Source organism: Molossus molossus, unplaced genomic scaffold (genome assembly GCF_014108415.1).
Source record: "Molossus molossus isolate mMolMol1 unplaced genomic scaffold, mMolMol1.p scaffold_m16_p_4, whole genome shotgun sequence".
In the NCBI taxonomy this organism is placed as follows: Eukaryota; Metazoa; Chordata; class Mammalia; order Chiroptera; family Molossidae; genus Molossus; species Molossus molossus.
This window is the reverse complement of record NW_023425377.1, coordinates 94,534,850-94,554,290: the sequence shown is the minus strand read 5'-3', so window position 1 is coordinate 94,554,290 and position 19,441 is coordinate 94,534,850. Positions and strand designations below refer to the sequence as shown.

Sequence of the window (19,441 nt, the reverse complement as noted above, 5' to 3'; positions counted from 1 at the left end):
TTTATTTAAATTTCACCACAAATTTAAGAAATAGGTGCTATTTCTATCTTCCTGTGCAACTGGAGAAACAGACTTCGAGAGTTTCGAAAAAATACCATTAATACAATAAATGAAGAAAGGGCATTTTTGTAATGCATTGGTAAACAAACACCTGCTGAAGGAATGTCTCCGTGCAAATTCGCAAACATGATTTCAGCTTCTGAACGTGAGGGACCATCGCAGAAGCAACAACGGGATTAAGGCCAAGTTCAATGCAACTATTGCCTGCATCTTTCCATTCGGGATGAAAGGAAGACAAATAAAGGACTTAAATCTGCAAGTGCACATCACCCAATAGATTGTATGTTCCTGTTTTCTGTATAAAGAAGGACTCCCAGGCTTTTTTCTAACAGGTGGGAGATGAAACCAAGTGGTCATGTGCCTAATGTTTCTTGCCCCCCAAAAAAGCAGGGAGACTCAACAGTTCACAGTGGGGACTAAGCAAACGTCAGTCTACCGGAGCGACACCTCCTCCGCTGCTCCCGCCCCCCAAGCCCCGGAGGAGGAGCCCAGGAACCGAAAGGAACCCGCGCGGGTGGCGCCCGGGCGCGCGCATGGAGCTGCGAGCGTTCCGTCGGCTCTGGCTGTTTTGCTGGTGCGTCTGCTGGTGCCGCGGTGCAGGCCGCGGAGCTGGTCCCGGTGCCACTTCCATCGCCACTGGACCGCGGAGCCGCGAGCGACAAGCAGCCGCCTTCCGGGTACCGAGCGCGCGCCCCCCTGTGTGTGTTTCCTCCTCGCCTTTCCTGTCCTGCGTCTGGGCTGGAGCAGAGGGGCCACCGAGCGCTGCGACTCCTGGGGGTCCCCTTGCCCGCAGCTCTGTGACTCGCTGGGGTTTCTGAGCTGGGGTTACACGCCCCCAACTTTTCCCTGCGTCCCCCACATGTCTGTGTCTCGCTTGCTCCCGTGCCTTCGCTCACCCAGAGATTTGATTCCCCAAGGTTTTTGCCGCTGTGGATTTATAGGATGCGCCCCAAGTAGTCAGTGGATGTGTCCAAGGTAGTCTTGATTAGAAGAACCCCCCACCCCCTTTTAGCAGAACCCCTTGGCGGTTCTCGCTGCTTCCAAAGCTGTCTGGTTTCAACAGTTACAGGAACTCGAAATAAGCGGAAGAAGCCTTTCATGTTTCTTTCGGAAGGGGGGCGCCAGTAACCTTCTGGTGTCAGAATTTTGCAAAGAGCCTGCATTGAACACGCTGGGAGAATCTTGCCCGTTTGTGATTTTCCTGAACTGGGGCTCCTTAGATTCGTGCACTACCTTAAAAGTTCACCTGACTAATTTAGAGAAAGGGAAAGCATTTCATTGGTTTTTTGTTTTGTTTTTTGTTTTTCAGATTTTTTTGCAAAAGCTTCATAATTATGTTTAGATTTTACCCTAGTGTTAAAACTCTGGCACAGACCGTTAGCTTATACATAAGGTTGATTGGAGAGCTTTAAGATGAAGTATTTATTGATGTCAAAACATGTTTTTCCTAGTTTTGTAATCATAAGGCTATTTCCTCCAGTTCTTTAGCCCTGAATCTCCTTCTAGACAGGAATCTGGTATGTGTTATTGTAACTCGTTCAATTAAACACATTCAGTCAAAACAAAGGAAAACAAAAAAAACCAAAAACATGTAATTATTAAATCTGTTTAAAGGCTGTTTTGATTTGTCAGCTACCATTTTTCTAGTATCTGATCCATCTGTTTTGCAAGTGTTTGCACCTTTCAAAACTTGACCTCTTTCTTATTTTTATCTAATTTTTAAATTTTCAATACAGTTGCAATTCAACATTATATTTGTTTCAGGAGTATAGCATAGTAGACATTTATATAGCTTACCAAGTGATCCCCAAGGAAGTCTTGCTCCCACCTGACACCATGTATACTTATAGTATTATTGACTGTATTACCTATGTTGTACTTTACATCCTCTGACTATTTTGTAGCTGCAAGTTTGTATTTCTTAATCCCTTTACCTTGCTCACCCAGCTCCTCAATCCCCCTCCCATCTGGCAACTCATCCTGAACTAAATTAAAAGCACGTAAGAACTGAGCTTTCAGAACCATCCTCTTAAGATCTGTTACATATGCAAGACATTACTGTTTAAGCAAGGTCTGCTGACCTTAGGAATGGTAAAACCTTTACATCTTGTCTTTAATAAATGAAATTAAGGTTCAAATTCTTCATTTTAATATTTGATATGGCTTAAGGGATGTCTACTATAGTTGGTCACTGTTACATTCTCCATTCCTTATATTAAGAACATATGGTAATTGATCTTTTCCTCTGTTGATTCTATGACAAGTTGTTAATATGACGAGGAGTCAGAGGTCAATATAGACTCACATTTTGCGATACTTCTGTGACATCTGCTTTAACAGCAAGAATCAAAGTAGACCAGAAAAGTCGCTTGGTGGACTTGACTTGATATGTGTTCAACCATGATAGCAAATAGAAAATCAATATTCTTGGGTATACTGATACTGTTATTTTACTATGAAAACAATCTGTGGCTTCTTTCTTTTTCTTTTCTTTTTTTTCCTTATCACAAGATCAATGACTGTGAGAGCAAATACTGAGAGCATCAGGGGGAGCTATCTGACTGCAGCAATGGTCTTACCCCAGGGAAGGAAAGAGAAGGTTGGGGGAAGTGCCCTAGATTGCTCTCTTGGGGAGGAGAGGCCATAAGGGACTCATTAATCAAAAACCAGCTTTCAGGGGGGGCGCCATGTTTCCCCTAAATAGGCCAGTCTTACTGCTCAGTTATTGGCTGGGCACAGCCTGTGGGAACCATATTCTCCCTGGTCTCATCCTCGTAACTCAGCGTGCAGAAGTTAAACCCCCTGTCGATGGAGGTCTGCCACATTCTCTGTGCACTCTCAATATTCTATATTCTCAGTGCCTTCCCTGGTTACTTCAGCTCACAAACTTGGCCAATCCAGACTTGCAGAGTGAATGAATCCTCAGAATTACTTCGCAGGAACCATCTCTGGCTTCTGTTTATTACTCGGGTATACATAGTTGCTTTGTATCTCAGTTCTATTTTTTTGTATTTATACCTCTCCTCTCCAAATTATATTCAGAGCTCTGATTCATCAGGATTATTTATAAATGCTTATAACCCAATAACTGTTTATTATTTTATTAATTAATAATCCTTCCAGGCATGTTCAATAAGGAAAAATAAGATTATGATAAGTCCCAGTGACTTAAACATGAATAGCTTAAAGCTATTAAGGGCATGAAATATTAAATATCCTTTATGGCCCGGCCAGTGTGGCTCAGTGGTTGAGTGTAAATCCATGCACCAAGAGGTCACCGGTTCAATTCCCAGTCAGGGCACATGCCCAGGTTATGAGCTGGATCCCCAGTGGGAGGCATGCAGGAGTCAGCCAATTGATGTTCCCTCGCATCATGTTTCTCTCTCTCTCCCTCTCCTTTTCTCTCTAAAATCAATAAAGGAAACAATGTTTTTTTAAAAAATACAATGTCCTTTATGTATTTATTCAACAACAGATATTAACTAAGCATGTTTTGTGTGCCAGACATGTGGCTGGTGTGGGGAACACAATGATGAATGATAGACAGGCTTTATCCTCATTTTGCTTACAGGTTTAAGAAACAGACACACAATAAACAGATACGTGCATTAACAAATATAGAAGAGGGAGAGTTAGAAATGTACCAAATGGTGGTCTCTTGAATATTTTATCTATGCTACACAGTTGGTAGTATGAGGAAATTGAGGCGTGTTCACATAAAAGACAAGCCTGAGATAAATTATCACGGAAGCTAAGGAACCTGTAAATAATGGTCATGTTTTCCCTCCACAGAAATAAACCAACCTATCTTCCTGGACCTTTCTGAGAGTCCATCTCTCACAAAGCCTTGTGTCCTAACAGAGATAGAGCTTCTATAAAGCTCACATAGAATCAGATTTATTAATTCATTATTTACTCATTCTCTATCTCATGCTTCATTACTTAGTGCTGGGAAATACAAGGATAAAGAAGGCACACATTCCAAATTCATAATTGTTTAATCACATGAGTGTCTGTTGGAGATAATTTCCACTAGTATGTAGTGCTTATTTGCAATTTATTTTATTTTTTCCACTCTGTTAAACGAATATCTATGTAGTGCTGTCAGCGTGCTTAGTGAAGACGAATTACAAATGAATAAGACATACCTTGCCCTGGCCAGTTTGGCTCAGCGGTTAGAGCGTCGGCCTGCGGTCCTGAGAGACCCGGGTTTGGTTCCCGCTAAGGGCACGTACTTCGGTTGCAGTTTGTCCCCGGCCCTGGTTGGTCGTGCGGGTGGCAGCCACTCGATGTGTCCCTTCACGTCGATGTTTCTCTCTCTCTCTCCCTACCTCTCCCCCTCCCACTCTATCTGTACAAAAAATGGAAAAATATCCTTGGGTGAGGATAAAAAAAATAAAAAAATAAGACATACCTTCCTTGCCCCAAAAACATACCTGAAATCAGATAATAGTTCTAACACAAAACATTTCTAAATGTGATCTCATTTTCTTATACCACTTTTCACTGAGATCTGCCACCAAAAATAGGAAGGTTTGACTTTTACATCTGAAGAATGCTCCAAGCGAGTTATATACAAATTGCTTCGGAAATTTAACCGAGGTGATATAAATTACCTTTTTGTTTTTCTTTTAGGAAAGTCTTAATAGACATCGATACTTGAATTCTTTATTTCCTAGGGAAAATTCCACTGCCGTCTATGGAATAAATCAGTTTTCATATTTGTTTCCTGAAGAGTTTAAAGGTATGGTGTCGTTTTACTACTATGAGTTGATTGGTTTTTCTAATTTTAACTTGTTTCCTTAATTTTTGAGGAATTCTTTTATTGTGAATCTAGATAATTGAGTAATAGTTAACATTTTAAATACTTAACTAAGGATGAGGCGTGTACCAGGTGCTGGTAGAAAAATAAACTCATGGCCACTCTTCTAATGATTCCTTAAGAACTAAATGTTATACATACAGACACTGCCACATGGCTGTAAGGGACAGTGAAGGCCTCATCCCTTCTGCAGTTTTTTGCGCCATTTCTATCCAAGTTGCCTGCGGTTCTCTGAGTTATGATAAAACAAATGATACTAATTATACTCATTTTTATTATTACCTGGTTCTTTCAAACAATTCATTGTATTGGCAGTTCAACCCTGTCGTAGGAATCTTTATCTTTTATAGCTTTTAGTTGACTGGCGTTTGTGTTATGGAAAAGCACAGGAAAATCACAAATGCCAGGCTCTCCTAGAAAGCTACTCTTTCTGTTTGCAAAGTTCCTCCAAAAAGAACCCCAAGGGGTCCTCCCTATAATCTAATATTGCTGTCTTTTCATCTCATGTTTTTCCTTAGCTATTTATTTAAGAAGCAACACTTCCAGATTCCCCCGATACTCAGCGGAACTGCCAGGGCCCTTCTCCGAGGGGTCTTTGCCAGTAAGATTTGACTGGAGGGACAAGCAGGTTGTCACACAAGTGAGGAACCAGCAGATGGTACGTTTTAGAGTTTGTTTGTTTGTTTGTTTGTTTTGTCTTGCTTTTATCATCTCAGCATGGGAAGCCAGCTTTGAGGTCAAGTTCAGTCAGACTTGTAATGGAGCCCATCATTCCTCTTGGTAAAGTCACACCTGAATCATTCACAGAATGGCAGTGAGACCCTGCTGGAAAGGGAGGCCGATGCCCCAGCCCGACTTTTCTTCTGAGATGAACCTTCCTTGGTGTGTCCTCTCCCTAGTCACCATTGCCACCAGCACACTGGCTCGGGGTGCTTCCCCATGACTGTGTCACAGTTACCCAACCTTCTGTAGAATAGCAGATGGAAGACTGGAGAAGGTAAACTTGACTCCTCAAAGGGAAGTGACCTGAAAAAGTAACACGATACAGAATACACTTCCCGACAGTGTAGCCTGGTCTCTTGGGTTCTCAGGCCTCATCTCTTGAGCTCCAGGGGAAAACCGCACCCCCTAAAGGATCATGCACTTTCTAGCTGTGTCCCTTGGAAATGCAGTCAGATCTGCTATAATGTGACATATACGTTCATTCCTAAAAATCACCACCTGTGCAAAACTGTGCAGTAAAAACGAAAGGGATTATGGGGAGAAATGAGTGTAGAGTGCAACACTAAAAAATGTGTCACACTTAGTGACATCGTTAAAAAAAGCTAGGAGGTAATAAAAGTTGCAGCCCAGGGAATGTCAGCTGACCAAGGAAAGTCAATCCCCTAACCACGTGGCTATAGTCTCAATTTATCTGCAGTGGAAACCTCAGCAGGTCATTCAACCTCCCCTTGTTTTTTTATTTTCCAATTACAGGGACATACTGTATTATATTACTTTCGGGTGTACAACATAGTGCTTAGGCATTTATATAACTTACTCTGATAAATCTGGCACCCATCTGACAGGATGGCAAGCATTCTGGACACAGCATTTCTCAGTCACCATTTATTTAGGGTGATCTTTTTACTGCTCAGAATCTCTGTTCATTGTTGTGAATTAGATTTTAGCCCCAAATCATTTGCTTTGTTATTGGATTCATAATCAAGTGTGAAATAGTCTGAAATCCAGTCCTCTTGGGAGTGTCTACATTGTATTAAAGGGGAACTTTTCATTAGGAATCTTTAATTAAAAGAGTATGCTAGAGAGAGATTTTTGAGCAGGCATTGCCCTCCTGGGAAAGCCAAGGGTAGGTGAACTAGAGCCAGCTACAGGTATGGTGTCAGCCACCTGTGTTCACCTTTCTCAGTGGATGAAGGTTCTGTAGTCCAGCCCCTTAGGGAATATTTTACTCTTCCGTAGGTGCTGGAGATCTAGACATAAATAAGGCCCCTTAAAGCCATAAAGTTGCTCAAAATTTCACTCCACAAAGATAACCCGTTCTTTCTTTTTTTGCCTAACTCTGCAACATTAGGTCATTTCCACCCTAGTCCAATTCCCACACTCTCCTCTGCCTCTTCCGGGATCTGTTTTTCTTGTGTGTGATCCTTGATTCCATTTGCTCCATCTCCTCCCTCTCTTTCAGGACCAACCCTTTTATTCTTTTGTTTCCTTTTGTCCAATTTAAAGAAGTTATAGACCCAGAGTAGAGAAGCTGGCCAGCCAACATTTGAAAGAGGAATGACTAGAATGGGTTTCTATCATTGGGACATTTCATGGGCATGAATAATAAGCCCTTGCTGGTATCTCGGTAGCCAAAAAAGTAATTCCTCCAGCTCCTGTGGCCATCAGATACATATACACATCCATCCTCAACTTGTGACCTCCTGTGGGGTGAAGATGGTGGATGACACAGCTTATTGTCAGGAGAGAAACCAAAGGGATTGGACAATGGAGTGGAAGTTGGTGCACTTTTTAGAAACAGACATCACCTGTTCGATGACCTGACTAGTCTTTTAAAATACCATCAGTCTGTTTTCTCAGTCTCTAAAATTTGTTTTTGTCTTGCATTATCTAATTTACCATCATGATGCTACAAATTTGCCTGTAATTAATTATTGGATTTTGATGCTTAAAAGAGAATTCTGGTTTCCTTCGTTCAGTTCGGAAATCGAGAGGATGGGCATTTTTTTTATTTTTTGTAGGCCTCCAGGTCTGCTTACTTGATTTGATAACTTGTGATTTTTAAAAATGTTGGTCAACTTGGTTTGAACATTATAATAAATGCTATTTTGTTTCTATTTTTAAACAGTGTGGAGGATGCTGGGCCTTCAGTGTGGTCGGTGCAGTGGAATCAGCATATGCAATAAAAGGGGAGCCTTTGGAAGACCTGAGTGCACAGCAAGTCATTGATTGTTCGTATAATAATTATGGCTGCAACGGAGGGTCCACTCTCAGTGCTTTGACCTGGCTAAATAAGGTGACTAGTTTCTCAGCCTTTGAAACTCTTTGTTTTCTCGTTTGCTTAGTTAATGTGTGTTCCGAATTCAAACAACCTACTCTTACTTATTAAATAATGTTTTTAGAACTTTAGATGACCAAAGCTTGAATTAATCAGATTTCAAAATGAATTGCTTCTAGGCAAGTTAACCCACAGGATGAAAGGTTGGAAAATCTTACCTGAGATGTTTTCCAAAAATTATTTATGTTTATTTATGAACATTTCTGAATAGGTAAATGCTTTTCTTTTTTTTTCTTTTTTTTTTTTTTTTCAGATACATGTCACATAGTGACCCAGAAAGGAGAGCATATGACTATATGATGACATTTTCTTAGGATTTCTGAGTGTTAAGGTTAAAAGGGACATTAGAGATCAGCTGATTTAGTAACTCTTTATATAGATGAAGATGTGCGATTCTATTGCCAAATCAGTAACTGAGCCAGAATTGCACTTTAAGTCCTCTGCTTCCCATTGGGCATCTTTATCCACTGGACCACAATGTCAGTGTCCCTCAGTGTCCCCAAGATACCCTTTGACAATGTCCTAGATCTGGCATTATTTGTGTGAAACCAGCCAGTGAGGTGTTATTGTTTTCTAAGAGGTTGTCAAACTACAGTTCCCCAAACTCAAATATCCTTCCCTTACTCCTCGGCTATATTTGAGTCACTGAATGCTAAAAGCTGCTCTAGATTATGGGCAACAATGAGTTGTGTGTCCTCTCCCTTTCATAAGCCCAACATTCAGAAAAGGAAGTGTGTATAGGTAACTATAAAGTAAGTGACGTAGGCCAGATGAAGGGCAGAGAGAAGCAGATAGAAAGATTGTTTGCCCTAACCATTGCCTGTGCATGAACCACTGTGCTAAGTGACTCTCAGACTTTCTAACACAGAACCAGTTGCCCTATTATAATCTCAGAAGAAAGATGGCAAGATTTATTATTAGATCGATAGAGGATCCGAGGAAAGAAGATACAGGAATGATAAGAATAAAAGAGAAAGAAAGATAATGACCAATTACTTAGGATATCCATAACAAACGTAAAGATTGAATTTAAGATCTCATCATTACCCAGAGAATATGGACGCAAGAAAGGAGGGGCCAAGTTGAATCTTATTTTGACACATTGCAGCAAGTTCTGTTTGATTTTTAAAACAACTGTGTGATGGAGAACACTTTGGGTGATTATTTTCTTTTAGACGCAAGTAAAACTGGTGAGAGATTCGGAATACCCATTTAAAGCACAGACTGGCCTGTGCCGTTACTTTTCTGATTCACATTCTGGATTTTCAATCAAAGGTTATTCTGCACATGACTTCAGGTAAATGTCTGTCTTATTCTACTGTGCTTTTCTTCTTAGTTCTCAATTTATGATACGTTGACTATTCAGAATTAATAACTTGATTGAAGGCTTCACTGCACATTCATAATTGTTTTCAAAACTACTTTTTACTAAACAGACTATTGTCAGTCACCATGGAGTACTATGAATGTTATTCCTTAACTATGATCTACTTATGTTTCAATGTGTCATTATAAGAGAAATAACACGCTTAAATTAACACATTTAAATCCAGTGAACAGCATAATTTATATTTACCATCTTCCTCTTAGCAGATTCAGGTGTCATAATTACCATTAGTACATTTCAATCTTCCTGTTGAATCAATGGAAAATTGCCTTGTACAGATGCTCCAGCTAATCTCAAGCAGTCTGCTCACCAAGAAGCATTTTTAAACACTCTCCATGTTCCTTGCATTTTCAAGTCATCAACTATAAAAAAAAGCATAAACTGCCCGGCCTGTGTGGCTGAGTGGTTGAGCATCAGCCCATACACCAAGAGGTCGCCGGTTCGATTCCTAGTTAGGGTATAAGCCCGGGTTGTGAGCCCGATTCCCAATGGGGGGGCATGCAGGAGGCAGCCAATTGATGTTCTCGCTCATTGATGTTTCTATCTCTTTCTCCCTCTCGCTTCCTGTCTCTCTCTAATATTAATAAAAAAATTTTTTAAAGAAAAGCATAAACTGAAGCTTCCACATAAGAAACAAGTAGGGGTAGACTACTGGAGATAGGTTCTGTAGCGCACCCTACCTAAACAAGGGGAGTAAGGGGTAGATGATAGGCTGAGGGAGAGGATTTGTGTCAGAACTTGAAGGGCACATTAACTTTAGACAGGTTCAGGGGCAAACAGTCATTAAAAAATGCTTTCAAATTATATGAAAAACTCAAAGCCAGCAAGAGAACCATTGTCACTATTTGATATAGTGCAAAATAGGGGACCAGAGATGATGAAGACAGGGAAAGACTCAACCAAAACCTGGCTTTATTTTTTTAAATATGAAGGGATCTTTGCACAGTCTTTTGAGACAGAGAACACACAGAAATTAAATTAAATTAAATTCAGATGAGATGACAGACTGCCCTCTAAGTTACTGGTACTGAATATAAAAGAATTTCTTCATCCAAGTGGTGTCAGCCCATGGGATGTGAAGGGAATCAAGGGTGAAATCGGACCCTTGAACGAAATGGAACCCCTCTCAATAAGTAAGTGTGTCGGAAGATTGGCAGATTGTCTCAGGGACTCTAGGAACCATACACCAGAAAACTTCAGTTCTTCGCTGGATCTACAGTAAAATGTACGGAGTCACTGAGTACGATGGTCAGCATCTCCTCTGAGGGTCAAGGTAACACACTTTCTAGAATGAGAAAGTGTGCCTCTCCAAGATCCCAGGTCTTTGAGAGTATAAGTGCAGTATGTGTACAAGAAGGAACTAGATTTTCAAAATGTCACTAGAAAAAGATTCAGGGAATCCTTGTCATAGGTAGCTAACAGAGACGGAAGAAGCAAAAGAATAAGAGGCATTAGTCTGAGTTGGACAGTGAGAGAGAGAGAAAGCAAAGGTCACTGGCATTGGGCCTGAAGCAGGATTTATCCAAGCCTTTGATAAAAAGGAAGAGGTTCCTAAAAAATTCTCCTGTTTGCACTGAACATTAAACTCTCTGATAATACAATGTTAAGCTGTGATAGACTGTGCAAGACCTTTCTTTAATTCATTCATTCATTCATTCATTCCTTCAAATAGTTAATGAACACTGTTTTAAGTTCTGGGGTTTGGGCACTGAACAAAACAGACTGAAACCCTTTCTTGGGACTATATTTTAGTGATAGAGTTAGGCAACAACAACAACAACAAAAATGAAAATATGTATGGTATGTTAGATGTAATAATTTCTAAAAAGGACAACATACAAGAGAGGGAGGAAGAGGAAACATCAGGGTCACAGAAGAGGAGTACACAGTCTTAGATTGGGTAGCTAGGGAGGACCCCCTGAGGAGAAGCCATTGAGTAAAGACCTGAAGACGTGTGGGAACTTAACCATGCAGGTATCCAAGGAAACGCTATTCCAAGCAGAAGGAACTGTAGGTACAAAGCTCCTGAGACAGAATATGTCTGGCATATTTAAAGAACAATGAGGACGCCAGGGTGACTGTAGTGAAGAGAAAATGGAGTTGACTAGTAGGAGATGAAGTAAGAAAGATTATTAGATAATGACCTTAGAGCAGAGTATTAGAAAAATGGTCTTGGTCATGAGCGGTGATAGTGCAATACCACTCACAGACAATAAAGCCCCACAGGGAATATTGAGGAATTTGATAAAGGGGAATAAGAAAGAGAGTCAAGGATGGCACAGAGCTTTTTGGCCTGAATGACTGAAAGAATGGAATTACCATTCACCGAGACATGAAAGTCTAAGGAACAGATTTAAGAGGAAATACCGAATTCACTTGGAACACATAGGAAGTAAGCCTGGGAGCCCTTGGTAGAGGGATTGGGAAATGAGTCAGAACAGGGGAAAACAGGGTTTCCTTATTAAGCAAATTAGTACTGAAAGTGAGCTGGAACTTAATCCTGCTAGGAAATCTTGAGGCCAAGGTAGAATATGAATTTCAGAGTTATCTGACCCATGTTGATTTTCGTCACCTCCCAAGATTGATTAGTGGAGGGTACAGCTGTGGTTGAGTGGGCAGTGGGCTGATCGCCTGGCTCTTTGAGAAGGAAGGGCTTCAGGTAAAGAGCTTCCGAGTCTCCTTGCTGGGAGCCCAGTGTATGGGCCAGAGATGTGGGAAATTCTTCCCCAGCACCTGCCGTAACGAGGCACTGCCCCAGGAGGGTCACACAGCTGGTGAAGCCAGATGAGAACGCCCATCTTTCCAACTCTGGAGCTCCTACTTTCCCCCCTACTTCTGTTTTTAAGGTTATTCTTAGTTTTTTTTTAGTATTCTTTGACAATGTCAGCCTAGGACCCAGCTATCAGGCACAAGTTTCATAAAGTCTTATGGAGAATCTGAAAAGATCTGAAAAACAAAAATCACAGAGTTCTAAAAACATAATCTAACCTTAAAGTAAAATGACCATTCTTACCCAGACTTCTTCCAGCATTTTTGTTCATCAGACACCAGGACAGACATTTCAGAACTCAAACTAGAATAGGAGCTGAATTATTTAAATAAACAAAAAGAGAAGTGATCTACTACATTAACAATTTTACTGAAAAACCAGAATGCAGTATAACACACTGAATTTTAGAGAAGGTGAGATGAAACTCAACACACTCATCAATGGTCTGTGGACATAAGACTTGCCTAATTACCAAATCTTGATGACAATAAAATTTAGAATTCTTTAAATACTATAGGATTTCACTGATCCTGTAAAATGAATAACCATGGAATAAGGCTTAATAATATATCCATTATTAACACTGTACACTTTGATCGTGCTATATGGGGCTAATCATGGAAATAAAGATACTGTTTGGACTATATTTTAACCTTCTAAAACCCAACACCTTTCTGAAAGACAAATGATAACAATGCTAGTTATTTCTGGAGCTAAAATGGAACATTTGCCTGCTGGTCCTGACTGTGACATGTCCCCCAGTTTCATAGTTTCCTGTATCTTTTATACCTTTTCTTTAGCCCTGCTTCAAAGCAGGGATTATTGCTAAATGGTTTCTTCCATCCTACAATGTTAATTCCTCTTGCATTCTGAAAAATAATTCTCTTTCTGGATCCTTCCCCTCCCCTCAGGCTGTCCCTGTGTCATGTATTACAGTAAATCTTTGCTATCGTGTATTTACAGTAAATCTCTTTAAAAAGTAGAGGCGGATGTGTTCTGGTTAACTCAGAGATTATCATATTTGGATTACAAAATGTTTTTTAACTGAATACAATAAAATATATAATATAATATTTCTTCATGGCCTGAAATATCAGTAACTTGGTTACAGTGCCTTTCACCCATAAATCTGACCTTTAAAAATGTAAATAATGGTTTACTCACATACTTTAAAGATCAATGAAGACCGAATGTTGTGTAACATAAGATTTATCAGTAGATGTCCATATATGAAAGCTATAACTGTGTCTTTTGCAGTCTTAATAGTCTAGTACTAGTTCCCCTGGCATCTTAACATTTCTTCTATCACATAAATATATTTGCCACTTTGTGGTAACCTTTCCCTATAATTTCTATATTTGACAATCACTAACGTAAGTTAATAAGTCTCTTGATTCTCACATGGTGTGGCAGAGATATTTCCATGCATCCAGTCTTCCCAGTTTCCTTATTAAAATAATTTGTGTATTAAAGCTGGATGCTATGCCAGCTAATTGCAAACTCTATTCACCATCTTCCTTGAAGCTAGGTTTAGCCATATGACTGACTTCTAGCCAATGAGATCCATGCAGATATAGGCAGAACGTGTGTGTTGCTTCTGGGAAATCTTCTCAACAGGAATATAGTACCTCTCCTTTCTACTTCCTGCTGTCTGAAATATGTGTTAAATGGCTGGAGTTCCTGCAGCCATATTGGGCCGTTAATTGACCTTGAAATGGACACCTCACATGGCAGAATCATAACATAAGAGGAGCCTGGGTTCTTGATATCTGTTGTAGTCTTGGACTGCCAATCTCCCAGACTTCTTTTAGCCTCCACTGTTTAGGTCTCTTGTAATTGCAACCAAACCTGTGTGTATCCATACAAAGATTGAAGAGAGAATTTTTATAAAATATTGTTACCATAATAACTAAATTCCTTAACCAAATGTTTTCTCCTTTGCTAGTGACCAAGAAGATGAAATGGCAAAAGTACTTCTTACCTTTGGTCCTTTGGTAGGGATAGTAGATGCTGTGAGCTGGCAGGATTACCTGGGAGGGATAATACAGCATCATTGCTCTAGTGGAGAAGCAAATCATGCAGTTATCATAACTGGATTTGATAAAACAGGTAAGTGCTGATAAGACTTGACTGATTGCTCTCCAGCTTAAGGTGATTGCCAAATGATTGCTGTTCTTTAACAAGTTAAAATTTGGTCTTCTTTTGTCTAAGTCCTCCCAGGACCTTTACAATTTTTCAGTACACTTCCAGGTGTAAGTGACCCCACCATGTTCCTCCCTATCAATTTTGGTGGCTGACTTGTTAAGATGATGATTAATTATTTATTGATTAATAAATGTGCATTTTCCATCTGGAATATTTAGGATAATTGTTGGGAAAATATGAGCGCCTATTATTTTATCATACATATCTAACTATTATTTTTCCTTTTCTCCTAGTTCTCTGAACTGTGTATGTGCTTTCATTTTATGCACACTTTGTATTAAGTAAAATGAATTCAAACCTAATTTTCAATAATTGGAGTGTGACACTAAGTACAGCTCAAGTTTACGTGGCTAGCTTAATTTCGAATTCTATCACAGTTTTCACTGTTTTCTCCAAACTACTACACTGTTCAGGAAATAAACTTCAAATAAACACAAATTCAAACAAATAGGAAGTGTTTAGGGTTTGTTATCATTTTTTGTTTTGTAGGAAGTACTCCATATTGGATTGTGAGGAACTCATGGGGAAGTTCGTGGGGAGTGGATGGCTATGCCCATGTCAAAATGGGACGTAATATTTGTGGTGAGTCATGAATTTATGTTTTCAACTCCAGGCTAAGTGTCAAGGGAGATACTCTGAGTATATTAAAATTATAAATCTGTCTAGTCCATAGTACTCTTCCATGTACTCAAATCATTTTTATAATAATAATTTTTGTTCTTTTACCAGTTTGTAAAAATGAAAGTGTTTTCAAGAAGTGCTTTTAAAAGAAAGAAACTACAGTGTAAACAAATATAATGAGAAACACATTATACAATAAAGTAATAACTTACCAAAGTTAACTACTTCAAAATCTAGATAACCACTCAATTTAGGAGGCTGAAGTTCTCCAAAAACATCCTCTAGTTCCAAATTTATTTTTTATAACTGTATGAATTTTTGGTCATTTGTGTATTAATAATACTTGCTCAAGGATTATCAAGAATCACTTCTCTTTGGATTAAAAGATATGAAAATATATGAAAAAAACAACAACATTGGGATTGTTTCTGATTTAATATACTCCTTTTCATCTGCAAAATTCTAGTATAACACCCACAAATGGAGAAGCTCAAGCAAATACCAAACATGCTCTTTTATAGACTAACAGCTTTTTTGTTAATTTACCATAAACCAAATTAAAATAGCTAGGTAAGTACTTTAAACTACAATCTAAAACTTATATCCAAACCTTTATTCTATAACTTTTGATCTGGAAAATCAACATATTTTCTGAATCAAGTTAGAATAAACTATATTGCATTGAGAACAGTCATTTACTTTCTCGTTATAATTATTTCTAACACCTATATAACTTTTTAAAAAATTGTAGCACACTATAGATTGTAAGTCTGATAAAGGAGAGTTCCAGGTTTGAGAGTGTATTTTGATTCAATCAGTGAGTACTGTCTGATGGTTCCATAAAGTAGAATTCATGAGAACAGATAAATGGCCTGTTTTGTCACCCTAATAATATTTTTCATCAGTTATTTATTGCAGAGAACAAACATCATAGAAATCTTTAAGCCAGAGCACTAGCAACCCAATCATACCCCCATCTGGTAGCATCATGAGGGGCTTTTGCATTGTTAGAACGTCCACATAAATTACTTCTGCCCTTCATTGAATCTTGGCTACTAATTGTTATTGACTTGACTGAGATGGCTGGCTCTGGGCTGAGTGGCAGTTTTCGAAGCTCGGGCAGGGGAGTTGCAAGAACGTAATTCAGACATTGGTTCATAACTTCATAACTGCCTCCGTTGTGACTCTGTATTCCCCACCTCGACCTTTTCCCTGGCCCCAGCTACTGAGGGTGAGTCAGAATAATTCCTTCTCTCTACCTGTTTCCCAGTTTGATTCTCCAAGGGCATGACTAGTTAGTAATTAACACAAGGATCCAAATTATTCCTGAAAGTGTTTAATGATAACTTTACTCTCACGAACAATGGCATAAGACAGCATTCCATGGCTCCAAGAGATTTCAAAAATTTGCTAATTACAGTGAAATCCAGTCTTCAAATGGGCTGTTTATTGCTTTCACCATGATATTGAGATCTGTGTACTCGTGTGCTAAGAAAGCATAGCACATGTGGTTTATTGAATTTTTGCTAATTAAAGTTCAAATGTTAAAGTTTGATTTTTCAAATTTTATTTATTTATTTTTCTTTTTATTTTTTGTTCAGGTAGAGTGGGAGAGAGAGAGAGGAACAGAGAGAGAGAGAGAAACATCGATATGAAAGGAACACATCGAGTGGCTGCCACCCACACGACCGACCAGGGCCGGGGACAAACTGCAACCGAGGTACATGCCCTTAGCGGGAACCGAACCCGGGTCTCTCTGGACCGCAGGCCGACGCTCTAACCGTTGAGCCAAACCGACCAGGGCTCAAATTTTATTTAAAATAGTTCTATAAATTATTTTATCACCTCTAAGCTACACACACACACACACACACACACACACACACACACACACTAAAGATTTCAGATACATTCACCTATTCAGTTAATAAGTCATTCGGGGTTTTTTTGTAGTTTCTTAAAACAAAAATATTAGTCATCTCTTCTAATATCTGCTTTTTAGGTTGCCATGTTTATGCATACAGCTACAACTGTTAAATTATTTTCTTTGTAGATGCTAACTTTTTCCGAAACACTGGATTCAGGAACCTGGGGATCACTGGGCAGATTACTAAATAGTGTATCTTATCTTTAGATAAAGATACTAAAGAACACGTATCTGGAAAGGAACAGTAGTAATGGAAAGCACATAAAGAGGAAATAGACTCTTACTAATAATTTCTTTTATTTTTAGGTATCGCAGATTTTGTTTCTGCCGTATTTGTATGATTAATTGGTTGGATCAACACACAGCTACACAGATGAAGGCTCCTAATGAAATGTACTTCGTTCTCAGCATTATTCACCTTTAGGTTTTAGCGACCACCCACAAAAGGTCCTCGCCGAGTAGTACCTAAGCTAAGTTGTGGCACGTTCTCTCCTCGTAGAGATGAGCAGCATGGTCAGTAGGAAGAACACCAGCACCTGGGCTTGGGAAGTAGTCTCCTGCTCCGGAGTGAAAGATGAGGATAGTTTAGGTTTCTTCACTCTGAAGAGGTCATTATCTGGTTTTGTTTGATTGTTGTTTGTGTTAGTTTTTTATTTGTTTATTCTTTTTTTTTTTTTTTTATCCTCACCTGAGGACATTTTTCCATTTTTTGTTCAGGTAGAGTGGGAGGGAGAGAGAGGAACAGAGAGAGAGAGAGGGAAACATCGATGTGAAAGGGACACATCGAGTGGCTGCCACCCGCACAACCGACCAGGGCAGGGGACAAACTGCAACCGAAGTACATGCCCTTAGCGGGAACCGAACCCGGGTCTCTCAGGACCGCAGGACGAAGCTCTAACCGCTGAGCCACACCGGCCAGGGCTATTTGTTTATTCTTAATGTCATACTTCAGATAGGATTAAAGAGGTGACAAGAATTTCTTTTCCGTAATGGGACATAATCACTGCCTTAGCTTACCCCCCACATGCAAGAACAGCCAGCCTAAAATTGTGTGCGCCTCTCACGATTATACTCACAACCCTCTGAGATGGAATTTTATGAGGATTTTGAAATGCCGATAGCTTTACCTCAACAAATAGTGCTTACCTCTTGAACTGTAGAGAGATCATGTATTTTTTTTAAATATGTTTTTTATTGATTTTTTTAAAGAGAGAGGAAGGGAGAGATAGAAACATCCATGTGAGAGAGCTACATCAATCGGCTGCCTCCTGCACGCCCCCTACTGGGGATGGAGCCTGAAACCTGGGCATGTGCCCTGACTGGGAATCGAACGGGGACCACTCATCCATGGGACAACACTCAACCCTTTGAGCCACACTGGCTGGGCAAGAGATCATGTATCAAAAAACAAAAGGACAAGATCACTTTCTAAGAGATTGAACTTAAATGACAGTAAATTATATACCGTGTGATAAGAAAAACTCAAGTAGCATTGCCTGAGAGACAAATGACTATTTGGAAATTTTCACTGTCAGTAGGATTCCAATAGACTTCATTTCTTTGTTCTCTCTATCTTGACGGATAATGTTTTCTTTCACATTTTCCCACTCTCTTGCTCTTAACTCTTCATTGTGACGTGCCTCAGTTTTCCTGGTGGTTTGACTTCCTTGGCTAAGAAGTCTCATTGTTTAGTTTTCATTTCTATTCTCTAACTATTTGCTCCATTTAAGCCACCAATGGCAGGCTCTTACCTTTCTCTTCCATCAGTTGTAGCCAATACTTCTTTCAAAGTCTAATATCATAACCTGGGGAATCAGCCAGATGTGAGGGGCTCAGCCTCTCTGTTTTCCAAGTTTTCTGCTTATATTTCCGGGACTCTCATTCTAACTACTTATTTGTGCATCCGTTTAGCTTTGGCCTGGTTCCTAGTTCTTTATGTCCATGTTTATCTCTTGCTTGAATCATTATGTGTGGCTGTGTAAGAACCTCAGCGTTTAAGAGTTGATCGTTTGATTTTACAACTATTGAATGAGTTACATAAGAAAATCTAATCAAATACTACATGTGTCAGTATTTCTTCTCTAAAATTTATGGTTGCTTTCTCATGTGAAATATATATTTTTTTGTTAATCCTCACTGGAGGATATTTTTTCATTGATTTTTAGATAGAGTGGAAAGGAGGAAAGGAGAGAGAAAGAGAAACATCGATGTGAGAGAGACATATCCATTCTCAGTTGGTTGCCTCCGGCATGACCCTGACCAGGAGTCCAGCCTGCAACCCAGGTACATGCTCTTGACTGGGCATCGAACCCCTGAGCCTTCATTCCACAGGCTGATGCTCTAACATCTGAGCCGAACCTGTCAGGGCTCATGTTAAATATCTTAACAAAAATCAATGTTAAATGTAGCAGCAACCAGTAAAATAATTGAGGATATCCTGTGTTTCCTTCTTCCCTTTTGGCTTTTATTTATCCATCTCCTATATTAGAGAAAGAAAACTGAAAACAAAACACTGTTTTTCTTACACCAACCAGAAGCAATCTCAAAAGATTATGGGTTGACTCGATTTTAGAAATATTCCGGGAAGA

General features: G+C 39.5%; 1 protein-coding gene across 3 annotated transcripts; it reads left to right on the top strand.

The window, feature by feature from the left end:
- The first annotated feature begins 585 nt into the window (after positions 1-585).
- On the top strand, positions 586-17,490 carry CTSO (cathepsin O). Of its 3 annotated transcripts, XR_004956448.1 has the most exons (9): positions 586-737; positions 4,696-4,804; positions 5,401-5,540; positions 7,734-7,901; positions 9,119-9,240; positions 14,046-14,209; positions 14,795-14,887; positions 17,160-17,246; positions 17,353-17,368. XR_004956448.1 is itself a non-coding variant. In XM_036240547.1 (8 exons), the coding sequence occupies exons 1-8, from the start codon at positions 594-596 to the stop codon at positions 17,481-17,483; spliced, it is 1,071 nt and encodes a 356-aa protein (XP_036096440.1). In that variant the 5' UTR covers positions 586-593; the 3' UTR covers positions 17,484-17,490. The 3 variants fall into 3 exon arrangements, 2 of the variants coding, with proteins under 2 accessions (XP_036096440.1, XP_036096441.1); XM_036240547.1 differs by lacking the exon at positions 17,160-17,246 and having other exon boundaries at positions 17,353-17,490; XM_036240548.1 differs by having other exon boundaries at positions 17,160-17,429.
- The last annotated feature ends 1,951 nt before the right edge of the window (positions 17,491-19,441 follow it).

Excerpts from the sequence above, each read along its gene's own strand:
- CTSO (XM_036240547.1), top strand. The coding sequence starts at position 594 with ATGGAGCTGCGAGCGTTCCGTCGGCTCTGGCTGTTTTGCTGGTGCGTC. Across the intron at positions 5,541-7,733 it reads AAGTGAGGAACCAGCAGATG|TGTGGAGGATGCTGGGCCTT; the intron begins GTACGTTTTAGA and ends ATTTTTAAACAG. Across the intron at positions 7,902-9,118 it reads CTTTGACCTGGCTAAATAAG|ACGCAAGTAAAACTGGTGAG; the intron begins GTGACTAGTTTC and ends ATTTTCTTTTAG.